This window comes from Seriola dumerili, unplaced genomic scaffold (genome assembly GCF_002260705.1).
Source record: "Seriola dumerili isolate Sdu_G_001 unplaced genomic scaffold, Sdu_1.0 BDQW01000047.1, whole genome shotgun sequence".
NCBI lineage: Eukaryota > Metazoa > Chordata > Actinopteri > Carangiformes > Carangidae > Seriola > Seriola dumerili.
The window spans coordinates 800,837-821,118 of NW_019174302.1; the positions used below are offsets into that span (position 1 = coordinate 800,837).

The window sequence follows — 20,282 nt, forward strand, 5'->3', positions numbered from 1 at the left end:
TCCCTCTCATTTTATTTCTGGCGGTGCAGCGAAGGTGCCAATTCACAAGGCAAAAACGAAAAACATGTTCAGCAAAAAAGTTCAACCAGGCTCAACTTCAGCTGCAAGGAAATGTCAAATACATACAAGCACACATTCAGAGCCATCGTGTTCCTACTGTTCCTACTGAGCTGTAAAATCCTGTCAGTCAGTGCTTTGACATCTGACAAGCTTTTAAATGCATCAATCTGTTAGTCCAACTGAGCTTTCATCGTCTCACCTTCAACAACATGATCCCACCAACATCTGCATTATCTTGACACAAGGCTGTTCCAGTCCGATTCCCTTCTCAGTCACTAGTCAAGTTTGCATCCAAATGTGGTGCAAATTTTAACCAAATTTCCATAATATCAGCAAAAGAAAATGCAAATCAATGTGTGTTTTGCCGCATGCATCAAGATAAACTTTGGCGTTAATTCTCCAGCCGATGCCATTAAACCACTGCAGAAGAAGAGGACGCTACAAGACAACGTGATTAAAGAAAACCAAAAAAAAACTCAAATCTGTGGGGAACCATGATGGAAATGTGACATTTCTGTTTGTTTCATGTGTTCATTTGAGGGAAGTTGAGCATAAATCACATGCTTCATGCACATCATGATTAATTCTGTAGCATTTTCTCACATTTAGTTTTTTATCCACACACCAACTTTTTCATCTCAGCCAAGCTTTTCTGGGATATTTTGACTTTCAAATTTCTACTTTTTTTTTGTCTGTTTTGAAAATGCACATAAAAACAGGTGGATGGAAAGTATTCCAATAAATCGACGCCTCCTCTTCCTTACACAGTATGATGGAGAGTGACATACTGTATAACGCATGACTGTCAAAACCTCATGTCATTTCAGTTAGGTACAGCCATGTCTTTTTCCTTTTCAACTTCTTATTCAGTCCAATTTTTAAATGTATTCTTTTCGATAATGAAATTAAATTGAATTTGATTTTTTGCACACCTCATTTCCATTGAGTGTCTGTTGCACAGGACACTGACACAATACAAGGCACATTCATCCATCATTCAGGAGTGATTTAACCCTCCTAATATGAGTCAGCATTGGTCGTTGTGTATTCAGTGGGAATCATGGGAAACAGTGGAGGGATTGAGACGTGGATTGTCAGGGGATGGGCGTTGGATTTGGTCGGCTGACTCGGGGACTGACAGGCAGAGCTACGAGGCCGTCGGGTAAGTGGTCTATCTTGGCTTCCTGTCTCAGATGTGACTCTGACCTCCTCTGCTGATCACGCTCTCTTTCCAGTCCTGCAGAGTCTGTATTGAAGCTGTAGAAAAGCTGCACGTCACGGTTTGTCGTCAGTCATCTCGGATGTGTTGACAAGTCCCGTCAGTCTGCCTCCGCCTCCTCCAGTTGGCAGGTAGACTACTTGTTGGCAGGTCTATTTCCCCCTTGTCTTACAGCGAAGGGCAGCACATCAGATTAGTGCGTGTGTGGTTGCGTGCAGGTGCTCTGAGTATGCATATCTAATGTGTGTGACTCTGCCAGGCAGCCTCAGATAATGTGTTTCGCCTTGTTCATTTGGCCCAGAAAATGCTGACCTCTGTAGCTGATGATCGGCGTTTCCTGGAGGTTTTTCCCCTTTTAACGTTTTAGCTATTTGCTCAGATACAAAGACACAAAGCAAACGACTTATTGCGTGCAGATTGTACTCACCTCTTCTGACCTAATTATTACACAGTTGATGGACTCAGACATTTACAGTAATACTCCATGTCCAAGGACGCTGCAACCACAAACCACCAAAGTGAGAGTGAGCAAGAGTAATGTCTGAATTTATAGTCAAACACCAACATAGATGGATAGATAGATAGATAGATAGATAGATAGATAGATAGATAGATAGATAGATAGATAGATTACTACTACTTAGACTAAGAAAAGTTGTGTTCACTCAATGTAAGACATCCTCTTTTTGATTTTAGAATTTGCATTTGAGTAAATTACATGTAGGCCATTCCATGTGCACAGCAAAAAATAATGGTTGTCCTCATTCAGTGTATTTGTATATGGAAAACATTTTTAGGGGATTGGTTGTTTTGCATGAGGATGTATTTCCTTTGTAACACAGATGTGTTTCAGGGGAAGAGACAATGACATAAGCTTATTTTCTTTGCTCAGAGAGCGAGAGGCCACACCTGATATTTATGCATGTTATTGATTTTTACCTTCATGTAGTTTTTTCCATCAATCCAAATTCAATACACTTGTATGGTATGATCCTCAGAGGATGAATCTTAATGGCTTTGATGATCTCAGCACAAAGCACCACTGTGGCTAAGGGCAGCAGCACAGAGTTTCTAGCAAAGTTGTAGATGCAAATTTTATTTAGCATCACATTTTAAGTTGATTGTGATGAACTTGATGAACAGTAGCTGAGATATGGAGTCATTAAAGTCCAGATTCAAAACACATACAAAAATACTTAACAAATACAACAATGTAAAAACGTGCTGCAAAGGAAAAAGCATGCTGCAGGAAGCCAAAACAAATAAATTAGCAAAAAGCAAACTCGCAGCAAATACAGAAATAATGCAAAAACAACAACACACGAAACCCCCAAAACATATGCAACAGAAAATACGGCCTTATTATCTTTTATGTTGCCTATATTGTCTTCTTTCTTTCCGCATACTCTCTTGATTGGTCCAAGGTCAAAGGTCAAAGATCCGGTCGTAGGTCTGGCTTCTCGGGTTGAAACTCAGGCTTATGCTGAAGGTTTTGAAGTTAGAGCTCCCCCTAGAGGCCTGGAGGCCTGAAGCTGTAAGGTTACTACTCAGTGTGCGTTGCCAAAATCTTTAAAAGTAATTCATTTATTGACTGACCTGTTTAAAGGAATAAATATTACTCAGTGTTTATTGTAATGTGCATTATCCTGAAACCATTATGACGTTAATACAATGATGAAAGCGATGGATAATGTGAGTGTACAGCAGATTAATGAACACAAGCTAGTTCTGATTAATGGTCCGTGGATGGAGCATGTTGTTATGTGAAATAAAACATCTGCAGTGAGTCGTTTTCCAAATGACGTAACCTGCTCTCAGCCCCAAAATATGCTGGGACTCAACCTGGACAGTGAAAGGTACAGTTAGTCACAACCTGTGTGATGTACTTTATAAACGTTGGATAGTGAGTGAACTTGGAGAATATTTTCTGTGCAGATAATATGGGATGACAGGGCCTGGAGAGAGCTGTCGGCTCAGTGCGTGTCTGTCGTCTGGTGTTGACAGATGTGCAGTCATAGTCGGCTGTATCTTGGCTGCTTCCACTCACTCAGTCATATAATAACAGAGAAAGACAGAGCTGCCTCGGCCATGTACTTCATCACGTTCCACTTGACATGTGGTTGTGAGGATTGCCTAAACCTAAATTTTGTTTTTCTGTCTTTATTTTTCCTGCATGGCTCGAGGGACTGCAGTGTTGGTCCACCACTTTGGACTGAAATTTCTCTGCAAACAATTGATGGATTTCTATGAAATCTTGTAGAGACATTCATGCTCCCCAGAGGATGAACCCTGCTGACTTTGATAATCCCCTGACTTTTCCTCTAGCGCCACCATGAGGCTGACATTTGTGGTTTTTGTATTTTAACAAGAGTTGAATGACTTGCCGTGACATTTGCTAAACATTCATGTTCGTCTCAGGATGAACCGTAACAACAATGGTTTGATCCTCTAGCGCCATCATCAGGTCAAAATTTTGATCTTCCTGCAAAACTGAAAACATTATTCCCATCAGCCTCAGCGTCACCTGAGATGGTGAACATGATAAATTTTGACCCGTGAATTAACGCATAACAGATTAAAAAAGCATCTTCATTTCATCATTGCAATATACCGAAAAAATATAATATCTATTTAGTTTTGAGATGTAAATGTTTTTTAAATATGCAGTGTTTAATTTATAAGGTTTTGCATTAGCTTTCCCCACCAGCTTTTAATTAATTCATTTAACAGAGGGCAACCACTAGAGGGGGCTGTGAGGTGCACTGCATTTGGACAACCTGTGCTGTCAGCAAGTGGAAAACTGCCATGACGTCACCCATTGGTTTGTGAACTGCCATTTTGAAGCCTCGAGTTTGGCTTAATGGACGTCGCCATTTTGGGTTTTTTGGAGCCAGAAGAAACCATATTTGGATGAGAGGGTGGAGCTGGGGAGGAGTGAGGGGTGGATCTGACCTGTGCCGTGCAGAGATGCTGCTAACACGGTTAGCTGTCACAATTCGAGGTAATCTGTTAAATTAGTTTTATAAGCATTGTATTGCATACAACCACATTTGGCAAATATATGTGAGGAGTAACTTTGTAATGTTATTGTAGTTGAAGTTAGCATGTGTGTTAAACTGTAAAACCACAGTGTTAAACTGTGTTCTAACCTTGTGTTTTAAATTGGTTCTGCAGAACATGAACAGACTTCAGAACAGCTTCTCCCTCAGGCTGAGAGTCTGCTTCATGTCAACTGTGTCACACATGAAGACTGATGATGAATAACGGCTCCTGGACTTTTTGCACCTTCCCTCCATCACTTATGGACGGCTGCAACAGTTTCCAGTCAACCTGTCAAACTGTTGCACTTTCCTCACTTAGCTATGAAGTATTATTTTTACATTCCTACTATAATTTATACTTTTTACTAAGTAAGATTTATCCACATCTCTTTATTATGCAAACGTTTATTTTTAATTTGTCAGTTACAATTGATTGTAAATTCACACATTATTTAATTCATCCATTCATTACATTCTTTTGTACACATCTCCAGTTGATTGTAAATTGTTGAAATTAATGCAGTTTTAATGTGAAATAAAGTTTTTTATGAAGCTTTGCTTTGTTGATGGTTTTTATGGAGCGTGTCTGGTATGAATTTTAACAGTAGTAGCAGCACAGTATAGAAATCACAACACATTGAAGTTTTTCCTGAATCTGTAATTAATCAATGACTTTCTATGTTGCTTTAATCAACAACAAACATGATAGAAATGTTTAAATGTGTCCGTCCTTCAACAGTGACAATACAGGATCTAGAGATAGATACTAGAGTTTGTGCTTTTCTAATTTGTCTTATGTACTTACCAATTTAAATAATGAAAACACTAATTCACCAAAGTGACCAGTTAGATTCATCATGTGGCAGACGGTAAATATGAAAAAAAACATACTCAGTGAAATTTAATCACAGGTTTATTTATTAAAAACCTTTTCTGTGACAATTAAGTTCTGAATAAAACTAATGAACATGAGCTGTACTACACTGACAACTGCTTCAAAATCTTAACTCATGTTTCAGTTCACACTAAAGAAGGTGTGAGGTGAATACATACATCTCTGAGGTCACAGCATCACATCTATGAAGAGTCTGGTTTTGCTCCAGGTTGCAGTTCTGGTGGGTCAGTTCCATATGTTTCCTACTGAACACCGTTTTGATGTTAAAATGGTCAATACTTTCACCTGTGAAGGTGGTGACTGTGCTAGAGCTGAACAGATTCTGCACTTAAAAATGTTATTACTATCATCCATCAACAACAGTAGAAATGAAGTAAAAGGCAAGAAACTGAATCTGAACACTGAGGACAGAGAATAAAAAACAAAACTAGAAAATTCCTGGGGAAATTTTGACTGTGCCGGCTGCTTGGTGTGTGTACTTCACTCCTCTCATTTCGGCCGTAGCCACTGTCCACGACCTCCTCAGCAGCAAACAGCAGACAGTCACGGTCCGAGAGCAGCTGCTGAACATAGTGGAGCATTAAGAAGCCAAAGAGACAGATTTCCCTCAGGAGCTGGTGGAGACCAAACACAGAGCTAAAAGAGAGGGAACACTGGACTGAGATCATCATGAGACATCAGGTTACACAAACACCACTCCAAATGCAACAAATAAAATATAATAAATAATGTCAATTAAAAGTTATAAATGAAGATAGAAGAAGTTGTCCTCCTGTCTTCTCTTCATCTCTTCCCTCCACAGTCTTTCCACCAACAGTCACAGTGTGACACACCTGCAATGTGAGTGAGATCAGTGTCAATCCTTCTGGGTTGTCCACACTTGCTGCAGATGTATGACGTTGGCAGCCGGAGGAGTTTTTCCTCCAGGCAGCAGCCCCCGCTCTGCCACAGAAGCGTCGGGCCGCCTTCCTCTTCCTGTAGGCTCTGGTCCTGGGTACAGGTAGTCCAGGCAGAGGAGGTGGAGGAACAGAAGAGGGGAGTGGTGCTGGAGCGAGGGGAGGACCAACAGCACTGGATGAGGGGCCAGGCTGCTCATCACTCATCGTCTGGAGGAAGAAGAGGAGGCAGACCCCTGCTGGAGGGGCCAGGCTGCTCCTCCGGGACATTGAAGTTAAAGGGCTGTCCTTGTCCCACCTGTACCGAGGACTGACCCTTTGCTGAAGGGAGAGTCTGGCCAGCACCTGAACACACAGACAAACACAGACTGTTTTAGGATTTTCAGCTTTCATTAAAAGATAAATTACAGAACAGATTACAACACACCAACAGCTTTATGACAAACTCTTACCACTGAATCCTCAATTCAATTCAAAGAGCTGGATGTTGGTCTGAGCCATGAACCTCGGGCTGGCCAGCACTGTCTCTCTGATGGCCACATAATCCTTGAGAATGAATGACCACAAATACAATCATGCTTTCCCTTATACTTACATTCAATTTGTGATGTACAAACATTTGTATTTGCCCATTTTGCATTCAGGCCAGTAGATGTTGCACTGTTCACATGAAGCTTCAGGATACAAACCCTTTGTGGAACCACTTGGCTGAGAAAGTAAAACCTCCGATGCTGTGAGACAAACATCCAGTACCGGGTAGTTGATTTCTGCAAGCAAAGAAGATACAACAGCCTGAGAAATTTAACTCACCGAGTATTTCACTTACTGACTGTGGACTGCTCACAGGGCCAGGTTTCAGTTCACTGCAGTCATGTTGGTTTCTAGCATCTATATATGAAATGTATATATGTCTTCCCAGTCACTGTATGTGGCCAGTCTTTATGTTACGACCCAGCTAGGGGAAAAAGGAAGCAACATAAAACCAGGTTATACCCAAAAACACAAGAAGCAGCACCCCTGTTCCTAATGTGTCCAACAGTCTTTTTCTAAGGGTGTGATGCACAATCAGAATTTTAAACCTAGCCCAGTCCGTAACAATCACTACCAGCATCTCAAACCAAATCACAAATTACACACAAATGTTCACAAAGGAGGCACAGAGGCAAACTGCCTATCATGTCAGCCGCCACTAATGATGTGCGGGCCGGGCTCTTAAACTTTCTTCCTCTGATGCTTAAACAGCTGCAGCTGTGGTGAGGACTGACAGGATCATTGCTGCACCAATAGGAGAAGCCGACTGTGGAGTCGGAGGCTCCTCCTTTCTGCTCCGACCAATCCCGTCATGGAATCCGTTTAGCCTGATTAGCATACAGACAAAACCCAGGTGACTGCCCAGGTGACTGCGCACCGCTCAGTTGAACATATTTTTATATCACGCAGAAAGTTGAAGAAGAACGAGCAGAACTGATGACACAACCATGGAAGATTGCGCCGGTAGAGGAAAACATTAAAATTACTAGAAAATTTCTGGAGAAATTTTGAATGTTCCCGCTGTTTGGTGCGTGTACTTCACTCCTCAAGTTTCAATCTGTGCAAAGGACGTTACTTTCAGTTTCATTCATGTCCTAGAGACTCATCCTGACACTGACCTCAGTCACTGCAGGTGTCCCTCAAAGAGCCTTTTGAAGCTGTCACGACTGGCCAAAATAAATTCACACTGCTGGTTTCAAACACAAATTTGTCCCCACAACCACACACACGTACATGCCCTAACAGAAGTTGATCTGTAATAAAGCTATACCACTATATCCCCATAAGGCACAAAAATGTGCAAAAGTGTGTTTCCAAATCTCAAAATCATTAAGTCAAGTACTCTTGCCATGATATGAGTAAATACTATTTATCCACTCCACTGTAGCTGTAACAAACTGTCAATAGTTTAAAACATTAGAGTTCATATTTCATAGTCCTCAGCCATTATAGTTAATATCAGTGTGCTGTTCCAACAGCATCACTTATTTAGAGGGAGATTGTTACTGGAGCAAATAAATATTAACTGTCTCACACATTAGGACTCATGATGAATAATGATTATACTTGTTGCTAAAGATTCTGTTGCACTGTTGATTAAACTTCTTCTTTTTGTTATGTAAACTTACATGACAGTGAAATTCAGCTTTAACTTCATCCACAACTGTTATTTTTTATTTATGATTTTAAAGTTACAGTTCATTGTAAATTGTACACTTCAGTATTTAATGAATCAATTTATTACATTCTTTTATTCAATTTCCAGTGTTGTAAATTGTTTAAATTAATGTTGTTTATAATGTCCAATAAAGTTATTTATGAAGCTCTTGCTTTAAATTTGTCGATGGTCTTGTGTGACTCTTTCTATGTTAGCTTTAATCAACAACATAAATGTTTCAATGTTGTCTGACAACACTGACAATGAAGGATCAAAAAACATGCTGATATCAATTGGTAAATACTTTCACCTGTGGAGGTGGTGACAGTGCTAGAATTGATCCATCACTTAATCACAGTTTAATATTTATAAATTCTGATCTTAAAAGTGTTGCTACCATCACCTGTCAACAACAGCAGATATGAAGTTGCAGGTAAGAAACTGAACCTATGAATACTGAAGACAGAGAATAATAAACAAACTCATCAGCAGTTAGTCTGTCATTTCATCAGAGGAAGCTGAACTGGGAGAGGTTTTCTACCATCATCATCACAGCACATTAGAGAACTAAGGATGTCCATACAGTCTCCCTTCTCCACAACCAGATGAATGGAAACAAATGGGCTGCTCTGTACATGAGGTCCTCCTTCTGTTGGCACAGATCACTTACACCACAATAAAAGATAAACACTTAAGATAATCTTCTATATGACTATTTGAATATTTGTCTACACATTTTGTATACGTCACGTTATCTTAACTTGTATTGTACTTAATTCAACCTGTAAATGTATTAACTAACATTAACGCTGCGCATTACACCAATGCAGATCACTTAAACTGGGTCACATGTGCGAGACACAACAAACCAAACGTCGTTAGCTTAATGTCGATTAAATTCACCTTTTTATTGGGTTTTGACTGAACACCTCACGGGAAAACCCAGGTTGACACAGGTTACCTGCCCAGCGGGACCAGGTGCTGTTAGCATAGCAATCGCTACGTTATCGGCTAACGCTAGCACTAGCTGGATAGCTTGGTTAGCAAGGTGCATCTTCACCTAAACTGTGATATTAACAGGGAAGCTAATTTTGGCTAGCAAAAAATAGGCTTAAAACAAAATGTACTTACCGGAAGAAATTGAACTGCCGAGTGTCTTTCAGAACAACTGAACACAGAACAAGACATTTACAGGTAAACAACATATTGGAGCTAACTTTGATGAACTCAAAACACAATAACAAGTCAAACGTCCGATACATCGCTCTGACCTCATATCCGGATTAACAGGCAGGTCCCCCTGCGTGCAATCACGCAGTAGCCACGCCCACACTTCTTTAACGTCTATTTTCTTTTAAATAGGACCATAATTTGAAAAATGAACATCATGTTGTATTGCTGTATAATTAGCGATTCAGATCATAAACTGATAACGAAAACGTTTACTGAGGTAAGTGACAAATAGGGTCATTTCCCCACAGACTTCAATACAATCGGAGTTCTTTTTGCAACCAGTGGAGTCGCCATGATGGTCATTGGATAGAATGCAAGTTCAAGGCACTTCCGCATTGGCTTCATTTTCCAGACCCGGAGTCGACGTGCATTTTTATATAGTCTGTCAGTAAAGGGAAGAAAATATGGGAATGGTTTACTTACACCAAGGGACTGTCCTACGTGTCCCACCTTTAAGATACATCTCAAACATTAAATCAAACCAGATCTGTGATCATCTTTCACTCAGTCAGCAGCAAAATTTGTCTTTTATTTTTATTTTATATCTTTTTGTGATGTCCCTATCAAATAAACAAATAAATGAAATAAAATCAATGAATGCCATTGAGAAGTTAAGAGTCCTAAACAGAAGAATATCATATTTTAATTGTAAACTGTGTTTTATTTAACCCCCACTGTCGGAGTAAAAACTATGGGATGAGTCGATGGGAGAAATGAAGTCTATGAACTTAATGTTGATGTGAAACCTGGTCTCTGGTGTGACAGTGGTGTGCTTTGTTAATAAATGTAGTGCTTCATTCATTCATTTATTCAGAAAGTGAGTTGCCTGAATATAATCCAGCCACAGATTGTTTTCTTGCAGGAGACAGGGTCACCCTTTAATAACTTTTGTACCACTTTCCTCTCTCTTTCTCTCTACCCCCTCCCTCCCCTCTCAGGCCTTTGCTGTCTCCGTCTATAACACATCTCTCCGGCGACAGAGGAAGTCTCCCTGTCAAAATGTGCTTGCTGTTCGTTCCAGGAGCAGGATTGATGCGTCTCCCCTCGCTGTGACTGACAGGCTACACAAACAGCTAAATGTGTGGCTCAGAGCTGTCTGGCAGCCGGGGCCCCCCTGTGCAGGCAGAGGCTGTACTCACACTGATGTCCTGGGGGCCTGTGAGGGAGGAACGAGGGCCGGGGGCTGGCACTGTTTTCATACGCCTACACCCCTGATGTAGATACACAGTGTGCAAGCTGCTATTCTGAGCAGTGCGTATAAATTGGCGTGATGTTCTCACGGCATTAACTTGTAATCTTAATTAATTCATGAACATTTGGACACATTTGGGAAGCGTGTGTGATGTTTCCAGCGATACATCTCACAGCGAGTGTGTAATTCCTGCTTTGTGATGCCCAGAAGGCAGGAAGACAGATCCAGCCAAATTATGAAATGCAGTTATACACCTCATTTTCCTCCATATTAGAACATTTTGTGACACAGAAGCAGAGCTCAGCGACACACCGGTTACACTGATTTCCTCAAAGTAAGGCAGTTTCAATAGTCTTTTCAGATATTCCACTTCCTCCACTTGTGTTTGCTGGAAAAGCTTTGTCAGGCCGGTCCCCTGTTGGTGAAGGCAGGTGTATGCCTCCACCTGCTGGTCACATTTAGTACTTCCACTGTAATAAGAGCCAGGAAAATGTTACATACAACCAAAACTTTATTTAAATGTCAATAAATATAATTTCATGGTATCCACTATCATGTCAATCTAATTCTTATATATATAAGTCTCATTGACAAAATGTCCTTATGTTTTATTTGATAAATTGGGATAATCAGATTAATTCAGTTTGCATTAAGATTAAACAATTAATTTCCCTGTTTAATACCTACAGGACTTATTCACAACAACAGGTCGGTGAGCCAATCAGAAGAGAGGAGGCTCTGAGTATTTTATGAGTTTATCTTATATTTTTTTTTAATTTAAAGTTTATCTTTAAAGTAACAATAGCTGACTGGTAAATGTAGTGGAGTAAAAATCTAAATATTTCCCTCTAAATCGCAGTGGAGTGGAAGAATACAGCAGCATTAAATGGAAATACTCAATATAATTTCCACCACTGCACAGTAAAGAGCGTTTTATCCATTAAATGTGGATTATTTTATTTTATTTTATCAGTGTTTACACTGCACAACAAACGAGACAAAAAAAAAAAAACCTTCTCTGAAGATTTAAACACACCTTTGGGAAAAGTCAGGAAATGGATGAACATCTATTTCCATTAATTTTACATGATTGTTTTTAAAATGCTCTTAACTGGTTGTATGATTTGTCAAAAATGTTTTGCTAATTTGCTATAAAAATATATATATATTGTATATTTAAAAATATACCTCCTTTTTTGTTTTGTTTTTACTGTGTGATACTGTGTGCATATTTAGTATTAAGGAAAAGGCATTAACATGAGTACTGGTCAATATTATACTGTATAATGGACGTGGTTATTGATTATCCAAACACTGCATATGTAACATGGACATATGGGTGAGTCCCACTGTATATGTCAATGAGAAATATCAATCCTTATCAGAAACGTCTCAATGACCAAGTGTTGAAGTTAAAAATCAATGATTGATGATGAGGAAGAGACTGAAGAGCCTTTAAACAACCACCTGAAGGATTTCAACAGCCTTCGTGTGTTTGGATTGGGTGGAGTCCGGCTTGTTCCGACCCCCTTTCTCCGCCACGCTCGTTTTGTCACAGTGCTCCGGCTGACCGCTCTGCTGGTGGCCGAACTCAAAGCCGATCCTGAGCTCTCCCATCTGACAGCGGGGGAGAACGTCCGGGATCCACTCGATCACGAACGGACTGGCCTCCTTCTGGTCGGCCGTGCCTGGTCCTGCCAGAGATACAGCAGCGTAAACACGTACAGCTCCGCGCAACGGCTTCACGGCTGAAAACACTCCGCCACTCACCGACTTTGAGGAAGGTGCGGAGCTCCATGGGTCGGATGGCCTGTGGCCGATCTGTCCTGTATCCGTCTGGTAGCTCTGGTTCAGGCGGCGGCTCGGGGCAGCGGAAACGTGAATACGAGCCGTCGACGTTTTTTACAAAACTCTGAGAGACCTCCAGAGGCAACTGGTGGACAGACGTGAGGTGGAGAGAGAGAGACGAAGAGGTCAGAACATGACCACACTCACAGAGCACTTTATTAGGAACACCTGTGCACCTGCTTATTCATGCAATTATCCAATCAGCCAATCACGTGGCAGCTGATACAGGTGATTTAGCCTACACTCATTGATATAAATGAGGTGGAAAAAATGATATATTGCAATACAATTCAACAAACTGCACAGTAATAAATGTAAATATTTCATCAGCTCAGGTGTTCTCTCTGGATTTCAGTTTCAGTTTGACTCTGAAAATCAACCTGATCGGTCAAAATGTGTTTCCCATGTACAGCGGTCACGGCCACAACTGATGCAGTCAACAGATGAATTGTCTCTTAGTTGTTTGTCTGTTGGTCTTGAAACTTACTGGACTGTCTCCCAACATGTTTATGCTCACCTGGGTTAATACACATCCCTTTCTCTGATTGTAAAATAGTTCTGGGAACTTCTATTGGACATATATCGTTTAAAACAAAGGGAAAAAGAAAAAGGATGTTGGGAGAGGAAGGGTTCTCAGCCACTACTCTGCAACTGCGAGGCTATTTCTCTGTAACTGGGGAAAATATATAAAGACGGGAGATCGTGAAAGTCAAATAGGATTTGGAAAATGATTTGTTTTGATTCTGAAATCGACCTCAGTGGAAACTAAAGCGTGTCATGAGAGCGACGGGGAGAGTGTTTTTACCTCTGGAGTGTCGAAGATGCGTTTGACCTGCATGAGGTTGGTGATGTGCCAGGTGTACTTGGAGAACGAGCCGAGAGGAAGTCCGTCGTTTCTCACAAACGCTGACAAAGTGACAAAGAGAGAGAGAGAACAAGAGAGTCAGATCCTGCTCTTGTGTGAAAGCACCAATACAACACTGTCAAACGACTGTGTTGGAGCTGCAGCTGATTTTAAATACTTCAGCTCCGGAGTGAAGTCCACTGGTTCCCAACCTAAGGGTCAGGGCTCCTTCAAAGGGGCCCAAGATAAATCTGAGGGGTCATGAGGTGATTAATGTGAGAGGGAAGAAGAAAAAACACAATTCTGCTGCAACCTGTTTCTGTTTTTATTTTCATTTACATATTTCATCATCTTCCATCTTTCTATTGTCTATTTGACTGTCCTTCAATCCGCCCTCAGTCATTGTACTACTTGAGCGACATCTCTTGTATGAATAGTGCTCTATAAATAAAGTTATTTATTTAATTTTTTTTCCCTAATCACTGATGTTTCTGTGAAATGCTGAATAATTTTACTTTTAACAGTTTTTTTAATTAAACCCATTTCAGATCTGTTTGCTTCTGGTTTAATCTTGACAATATGTTGTATTCTAGAAGCTTTATATGTTTTTTTGTGTAAACTCTTTATCTGAAAAGTTACTAGTTACTGCAGCAATCGAACACATGTAGTGGAGTAAAAATATAAAGAGGCATAAAATGGAAAAAGAGGTAAAAGTGAAAGTTTCTCAAACCTGCACTTCAGTACTTGTGTAAACGCGTGGTGCTGGGTTTAGCTCAGAAATCTGGGTCTGATTTAGATTTCCATGAACACACTTGTTGTTGAGAAATGACCAAACTAATGAGGTCTAATTACAAATTCTGTTGGACATAATTTAACGAGTTGGTTCTCCCACCTGTTGTGAAGTTCGGCAGCCTCCTCTTCTTGGATCCGAGCGACAGGCGGTGCTGCAGCGCGTTGAAGAACTCCTGGGGAATGTGGTAGACCAGAGGCTGTGGTTTCCCTGGTGGATAAACAACAACAACAACAACAACAACAACGTTTTTTACTGTGTGCAACAAGCAACTAAAGCCGACATCCTGCAGAGAGGAGCAGGTGTGAGTGACTTCCTCGTCTAAACCTCCTGCTCTGTGAAAACAAACTGACTAATGACTTTATCAGCGATAAATAAATCATTTAATAATGACAGATATGATGAGCTGATTTATCGTCTGGTTAGTCTCATGAATGTGCTTTAGCTTTACCGTCAAACTGGTAGTGCATCGTCTGGTGGATCCTCTCCGTGACACTGGCGAGCCACTGATGGAAACCCAGCGTGACAGTCCGCTCGTCCACAGCCTGCGTGTTCCCTGAGACACACACGCACACGTTAGATCAAACAGCACAAAACTTATCACTCAATCTTTTCTGTTTCTACCACCATGATATTAAGCCCATAACACTGTTAGCTTTCACCTGTCAAATTCAATTTAAAGGCTTTTAAATGTTATGTTGAAATGTTATTCAAACCTTTTTAATGTCACACAGATACAATTTAGTGCCTGTTTCAGTTACTTATTGACACTGATATCACATTTGCCATGAATTATTCCAAATAGTATAATTAATTAATCATTAAACACGACCTGAACCTGGATGAGCAGTAAAAAATGGATGGATAAATGAACAGAATATTTAAAATAACCTATTTATTTAAGGTAGATATATTAATTTCATATAAGATCAGAGGTTTGAAAAAGCACTAAAATCATTCTTCTGTCTTTTATTTTGAAGTGTTGATCCATCAGAAGATATATTTGTGGTTTTAAAGAACCAAAAACCATCTCAGTGTAGTTTTACATCTCCTCTCTCAGGCTTCTCTCTGGAGCTCTAGTTACAACAGGTCGGTGAGCCAATCAGAAGAGAGGAGGCTTTGAGTCTATCCTCTGATTGGCTGATGGTTTTCTGAGTGATCCAATAAAAATAGAGCAGATTTTAGGAGAAACAAAATCCTGCAAGGTTTGGATGGTGGGTCCAGGTGGGCGGGGCTTGGTGACTGCTTTGTTGTGACATCACAAAGTTACAGGAAGTCCTGACGGCTGGTTTTAAGGCTCAGTTTCTGAATACAGGCTGTGTGCATTTCTCTGTGGACTGAGGCTTTGATACTTTCACAGTATTAATATAGAAGCTAGACCTGATCTATAATCACACTACACATGGACACAGACCTTTACACTGGATGGGACCTTTAAGACTTTTTAATACGGCCATTAAAGGCCTGAAATCAAAGCTTTTCAATGACTTGTCAGGATCTGCAGACACCCTGGTTTTATCAGGGGCAAATTAAACATAAAAATATGCTCGGTGTCCACCACACTGCGACCCTGTACTCTTCAATAATGGATGAGGATTAGTGCTGCAGGATTAGACAGAGGAATGATACAGATAGAGGCAGATGTCGAAGACGATGTGAGGCTCCGTGACAGACAGAGAGATTCAGGCAGCAGAGAGACGAGAGGCCAAGAGAGGGAGTGGGCTCAGTGGTGAGACAGGCAGGGAGGGGGGGCAGCACCTGGAGCCTTCGGCCCACCGGCACCAGGGGTTCTCCTCTGACCAGCTCTCCTCAGGCCGGAGGCCGACACTCCCTCTTTCCCCACCCCAGAGGCAGAGGCCACTGAGGGGGCGACACAGAGGCAGGAAATGAAAAGAAGGACAGGTTGTGAAAAGATAAGACAAGAGAGAGAAGGAAGGACAAACATGCTGTGCAGAATCTTCCTGCGTTAATGAGCCATAAATGTAATTAAATCCTTCAGCAGATGTTATGATGAAACCACCAGAGAGAGACTCATCCAGGCGAAGTTTCTTCACTTTGTGATGGGAGTTGACTGGTTCGGCCTGCTGCAGAGGTTTCTCACTGGGACCAGTTACTCTACTGGAAACACTCTGCTGCACACCTGAAAGCAGAGACACAGAGACAGACACGAGCAGTCGGCCTTATTGAACCAAAAAATGTGACATTCTAGGAAACATGCTTATTGCTTTCTTGCCTGCAACAAGTGTATTTCCTAAAATATCAAAGTATTAACTGTTAATCCAGGTTGAGAGGGACAGACTCAGTTACTGTACCACTGGGGGTGTAGTTGATGAAAGCAGCGAACTCTGAAGCCAGTTTCTCATCGCTGGCAAAGGCACACACACAGGCGTAGAAGTGAAGGCAGGGTTGCGGCGTGGCTGAGCCGGCAGGAGGATGAGAGCCGGTGGCTCCGCCTCCTCCATCAGCACCTGGTTTATTTCTTCTGCCGCTGCTGCCGACCTGACAGGCGCAGTGGAAAACGCCCTGCTGCTGCGTCTCTCTGCCCCTCCTCTCACTCTTCGAGGCCTCAGACAGTCCACCTGCACCCACAGTGAGATGCAGCAGGCCCAGAGGATGATGGGAATCCGTGTGGCACTTCACCACCAGGGTGTCTTTTGAAACGCGCTGCACCAGGGGTCCCGGAGACTCGGTGGCCAGCCTCCACAGCTCCTCCCTGGCCTGGATGGAGGCCTGCAGCCCCTCCAGGACGGAGCTCTTTAAGGTCAGCGGCGTGGCGCGGCTCTGACACTCGATGGCCTGCTTGATGTGGATGCAGAGGCTGTCGGAGGACTGTTTGGAACTGGCCGTCGCCGATTCTGCCTCACCCTGATTTGACCTTTGACCCTGCCTGCAGGAAGGCAAAAAGCAGCGGCCCAGGTTGATGCGGGTTAGCAGGGTGGCGCCGTCACCTGTCGCTATGGCGGTGTCAGTGGGGACCAGCTCAACGAAGCCCAGCTGTGTAGACGTGGCTCCTCTTCCTCTGTGACACACTGAAAACACCTGGACTCCTCCGCCCGAGCCGCCGCCCAGGACTCCTCCCCCCTCGCGCTCTTTCCCGCCTCTCTCCTCACTGTCTATTATCACTTTCACCACCTCCACTGCACACTTCTTGCCGTTTCTGGCCCCCGCGGAGGCATTTCTGAGGGACACCCCACAGGCCTTGTTCTTGCAGCTGAGCCCACGGGTGCCGTTGTAGACGCCACACTGAGGACACTTGCGGATGCCCCGCAGGGTGGCCCTCCCCAGGTTGGAGAGAAAGGCGGGAGTGGTGGATGTGGTCTTCCTGCTGTCTCGCTGTTTTGCTGCCAGGTTGGCCTGAGTGGTCGAGGTCTGCGGAGCGGAGGACGAGACCAGCGTCGACGATGACGACGCCGTCACCTCAGGCTCCATTCTGGGACGCTATCACTGAGAGTTCAGCTGGAAGTGACGGGATTCCTTCACAAAGAGGGAAAACAAACCATAAACATCATGAGTATCTTGTGCACAAATGACGGCAGAAGAACGGCAGAGTCTGATGTGGATGATTTTATGTCTTGGTGTGACCAAAAACCAAAGACACAAGCCCAGCATCACTTACAAATACCTCCATTGATTGTTTAAAGGTGTTCAGTGCAGACATGTAAAAGGCGTTTGTGGTTGTTTTGCATCAGTTTGTAGACGTTTTATATCTTTTTGTGGTGATATTGTATCATTTTGGATTTCTTTGTTGTCACTTTGTGTTTACTTTTACTCTTGTTTTGTGTCTCTTTCTGGGATATTTTGCAGGTGAAAACCAGGGACCCCTGACCCCTCGGGCCCCTCAGCCTGTACCCAGTAGGCCTTTTCAGTAACCCACCCATGGTTTCTTACCTACTGTATTGTTTATTGTAGGTTTATCATTAGGTCTGACCTCCTCCTTCTTTTATGCTCTTTTATTCCTGTAGCCACTGAAACACTGGATCTTTTCATGTAACACAGACTGACACACCTGCACTTTATGTAGTTTAGCTCTGTATGTCTTTTTATGGGCAGGATGTTTCTATTTTTTTGCTTGATCTGCTGCTGTTTTTATTTTCTATTGGTACATTGTTTTATTTTATCTTATTCTCTTGTTTTTTTGTTTTTCTTTTTTTTTATATATTAGTGGTGGAAGACACACTCAGATCCTTTACGTTCATAAAATACTAATTAGTAACACAATTGGCTTAAAATATCAAAGGTAAACTCATTATGCAGAACGGCCTCCCTCATATTTAAGTATCGGATCATTATCATTACTATACTGACATGTCAGTGGCACTTTAAAGCTGTTAATGCTTTTTAATACTGTTGGGTACAATCTACAGAGCTGCAACCATTAACCAATCAACCAAAAAATTAGGTATTTTGTTAACTTTTAGTTATTTTATAAGTAAAGGTGCTGGTTCCAGCTTTTCAAATGGGAAACTTTGATGCCTTTCTTTGTCATAAATCATAATAAACTGAATATCTTTAGATTTTTATTCTGCTACTCTGACAAAACAACACATCTGAAGAATTGAAGTTAATTACAACAGGCCTTTTTTCACAATTTTCTGACATTTTATAGCCAACATAAATAATCAATTGATCTGGAAAATAATCTGCAGATGAATCAACAATGAAAATCATTATCATGTAGTGATGGTGCATTATAATTTAGAAATTGATCATATATTTGCATGTTCAATATTAGTTTTAAAAGTATTAATAACTGTTAAACAAATGTAGGGGACTAGAAATATTTCACTCTGAAATGTAGAAGTATAAAGTAGCATAAAATGGAAATACACAAGAAAGCACAAAACTTTAGAAAATTACTTTCTACTGTTATATATACTGTATATCTTATGGCTTTATTTATTGTTATCATTGTCATCAGTGCACACTAAGCCTGAGTGTTGCATGCAAACCTAATTTCCTGCAGGAATAATAATAAAGCTGAAGTTCAAAAATATATTTTTAAAAATTATTTTTATGTTATTAAACTTTAATTAACACGCCACTGCCCTCTTTAAGTTTTGCTGACAATTTGACTGTAATTAAAACGACATGCGTCCGTTTACGTGCTTCACCTCCTCGCTGTGAAGTCACTGCGCGACTAGCTCATGATCTTACTGTGTGTTTTTGAAATCAAATGTTCCAGCTACCTGTGATCCGCTTCTGTTTGGTCAAATCCAGCTCGACTCTGGCCTCCAAAAACGTCTCGACCGTCGCCATTCCTCCTTACATCCCGACAACCGCATTGCGCCTGTAACGACACTCCCCATTGGCCGGAGACGATCACGTGATGCAGAAAAAAAAAGAAAAAAAGAAAAAAAAAGGGTGGAGGCGGGAGGATGGGTTCTCTGGCGCTCTGGAGAGCGGTGAATCATGGGAGCTGTAGTTCACGTACACTGATGACTGAGTTTACAGAAATCGATTTAAAACGTGGGGGAAAGAAAGAGAATTAAAGTTTCCAGCTGAGTAAAATCTACAGTTCAGTTCTTCAAAATAAAGAAGATGAGAGAAAATGCCGATTTGAAAGTGTATGTAGATAATTTAGAGACAGTTGAAACACTTCCGGTTTTAAATTTTTATTAAAGCATATTGATATGAGAAAGGCGACCACGAAGTTACTCTCTTTGTGGTCGTTATGTGTTCGCCATTTTCTAGTTCCTGTGCAGACCTTTTTTAAATGTACCAAACTTAATTTTGTCAAACCGACCTTTGATATCTCTCTGATATATTTCTGACAAATCCACCTCAACTCTCAAACATTTAGTAGCCAAGTGTCCAATTAATATTGAACCCCTGAACTTTAGCCACTACGTATTATAAAAGGGATTTATCTATCTAAAGACCAACTAAAATAGCTGTCCCCTATATTTAACAGTGCCAGAAAATCTGCTAACGTTTTCATAATCTATATTAATCCTTTTGGTCAGTATCTTTGGGTTTTTTGGTAAAAGAAAACAAGACATCCGAGGACTTCAGCCTGGGCCTGATGGGAATTTTTGAACATTTCATAAACCAAATTATGATTAATCTGCAAATCTAT

The 20,282-nt window shown here is 41.4% G+C and overlaps 1 protein-coding gene across 1 annotated transcript; it reads right to left on the reverse strand.

Moving 5' to 3' along the window:
• Positions 1-11,766: 11,766 nt before the first annotated feature.
• Positions 11,767-19,465, reverse strand: cunh2orf42 (chromosome unknown C2orf42 homolog). The gene is made up of 8 exons (XM_022739859.1): positions 19,393-19,465; positions 16,519-17,680; positions 16,227-16,346; positions 14,658-14,762; positions 14,309-14,416; positions 13,378-13,478; positions 12,495-12,657; positions 11,767-12,418 (listed from the first exon to the last, which is right to left on the reverse strand). Exons 2-8 carry the CDS (start codon positions 17,633-17,635, stop codon positions 12,180-12,182), a joined length of 1,953 nt encoding a protein of 650 aa, XP_022595580.1. The 5' UTR covers positions 17,636-17,680; positions 19,393-19,465; the 3' UTR covers positions 11,767-12,179.
• Positions 19,466-20,282: the final 817 nt, after the last annotated feature.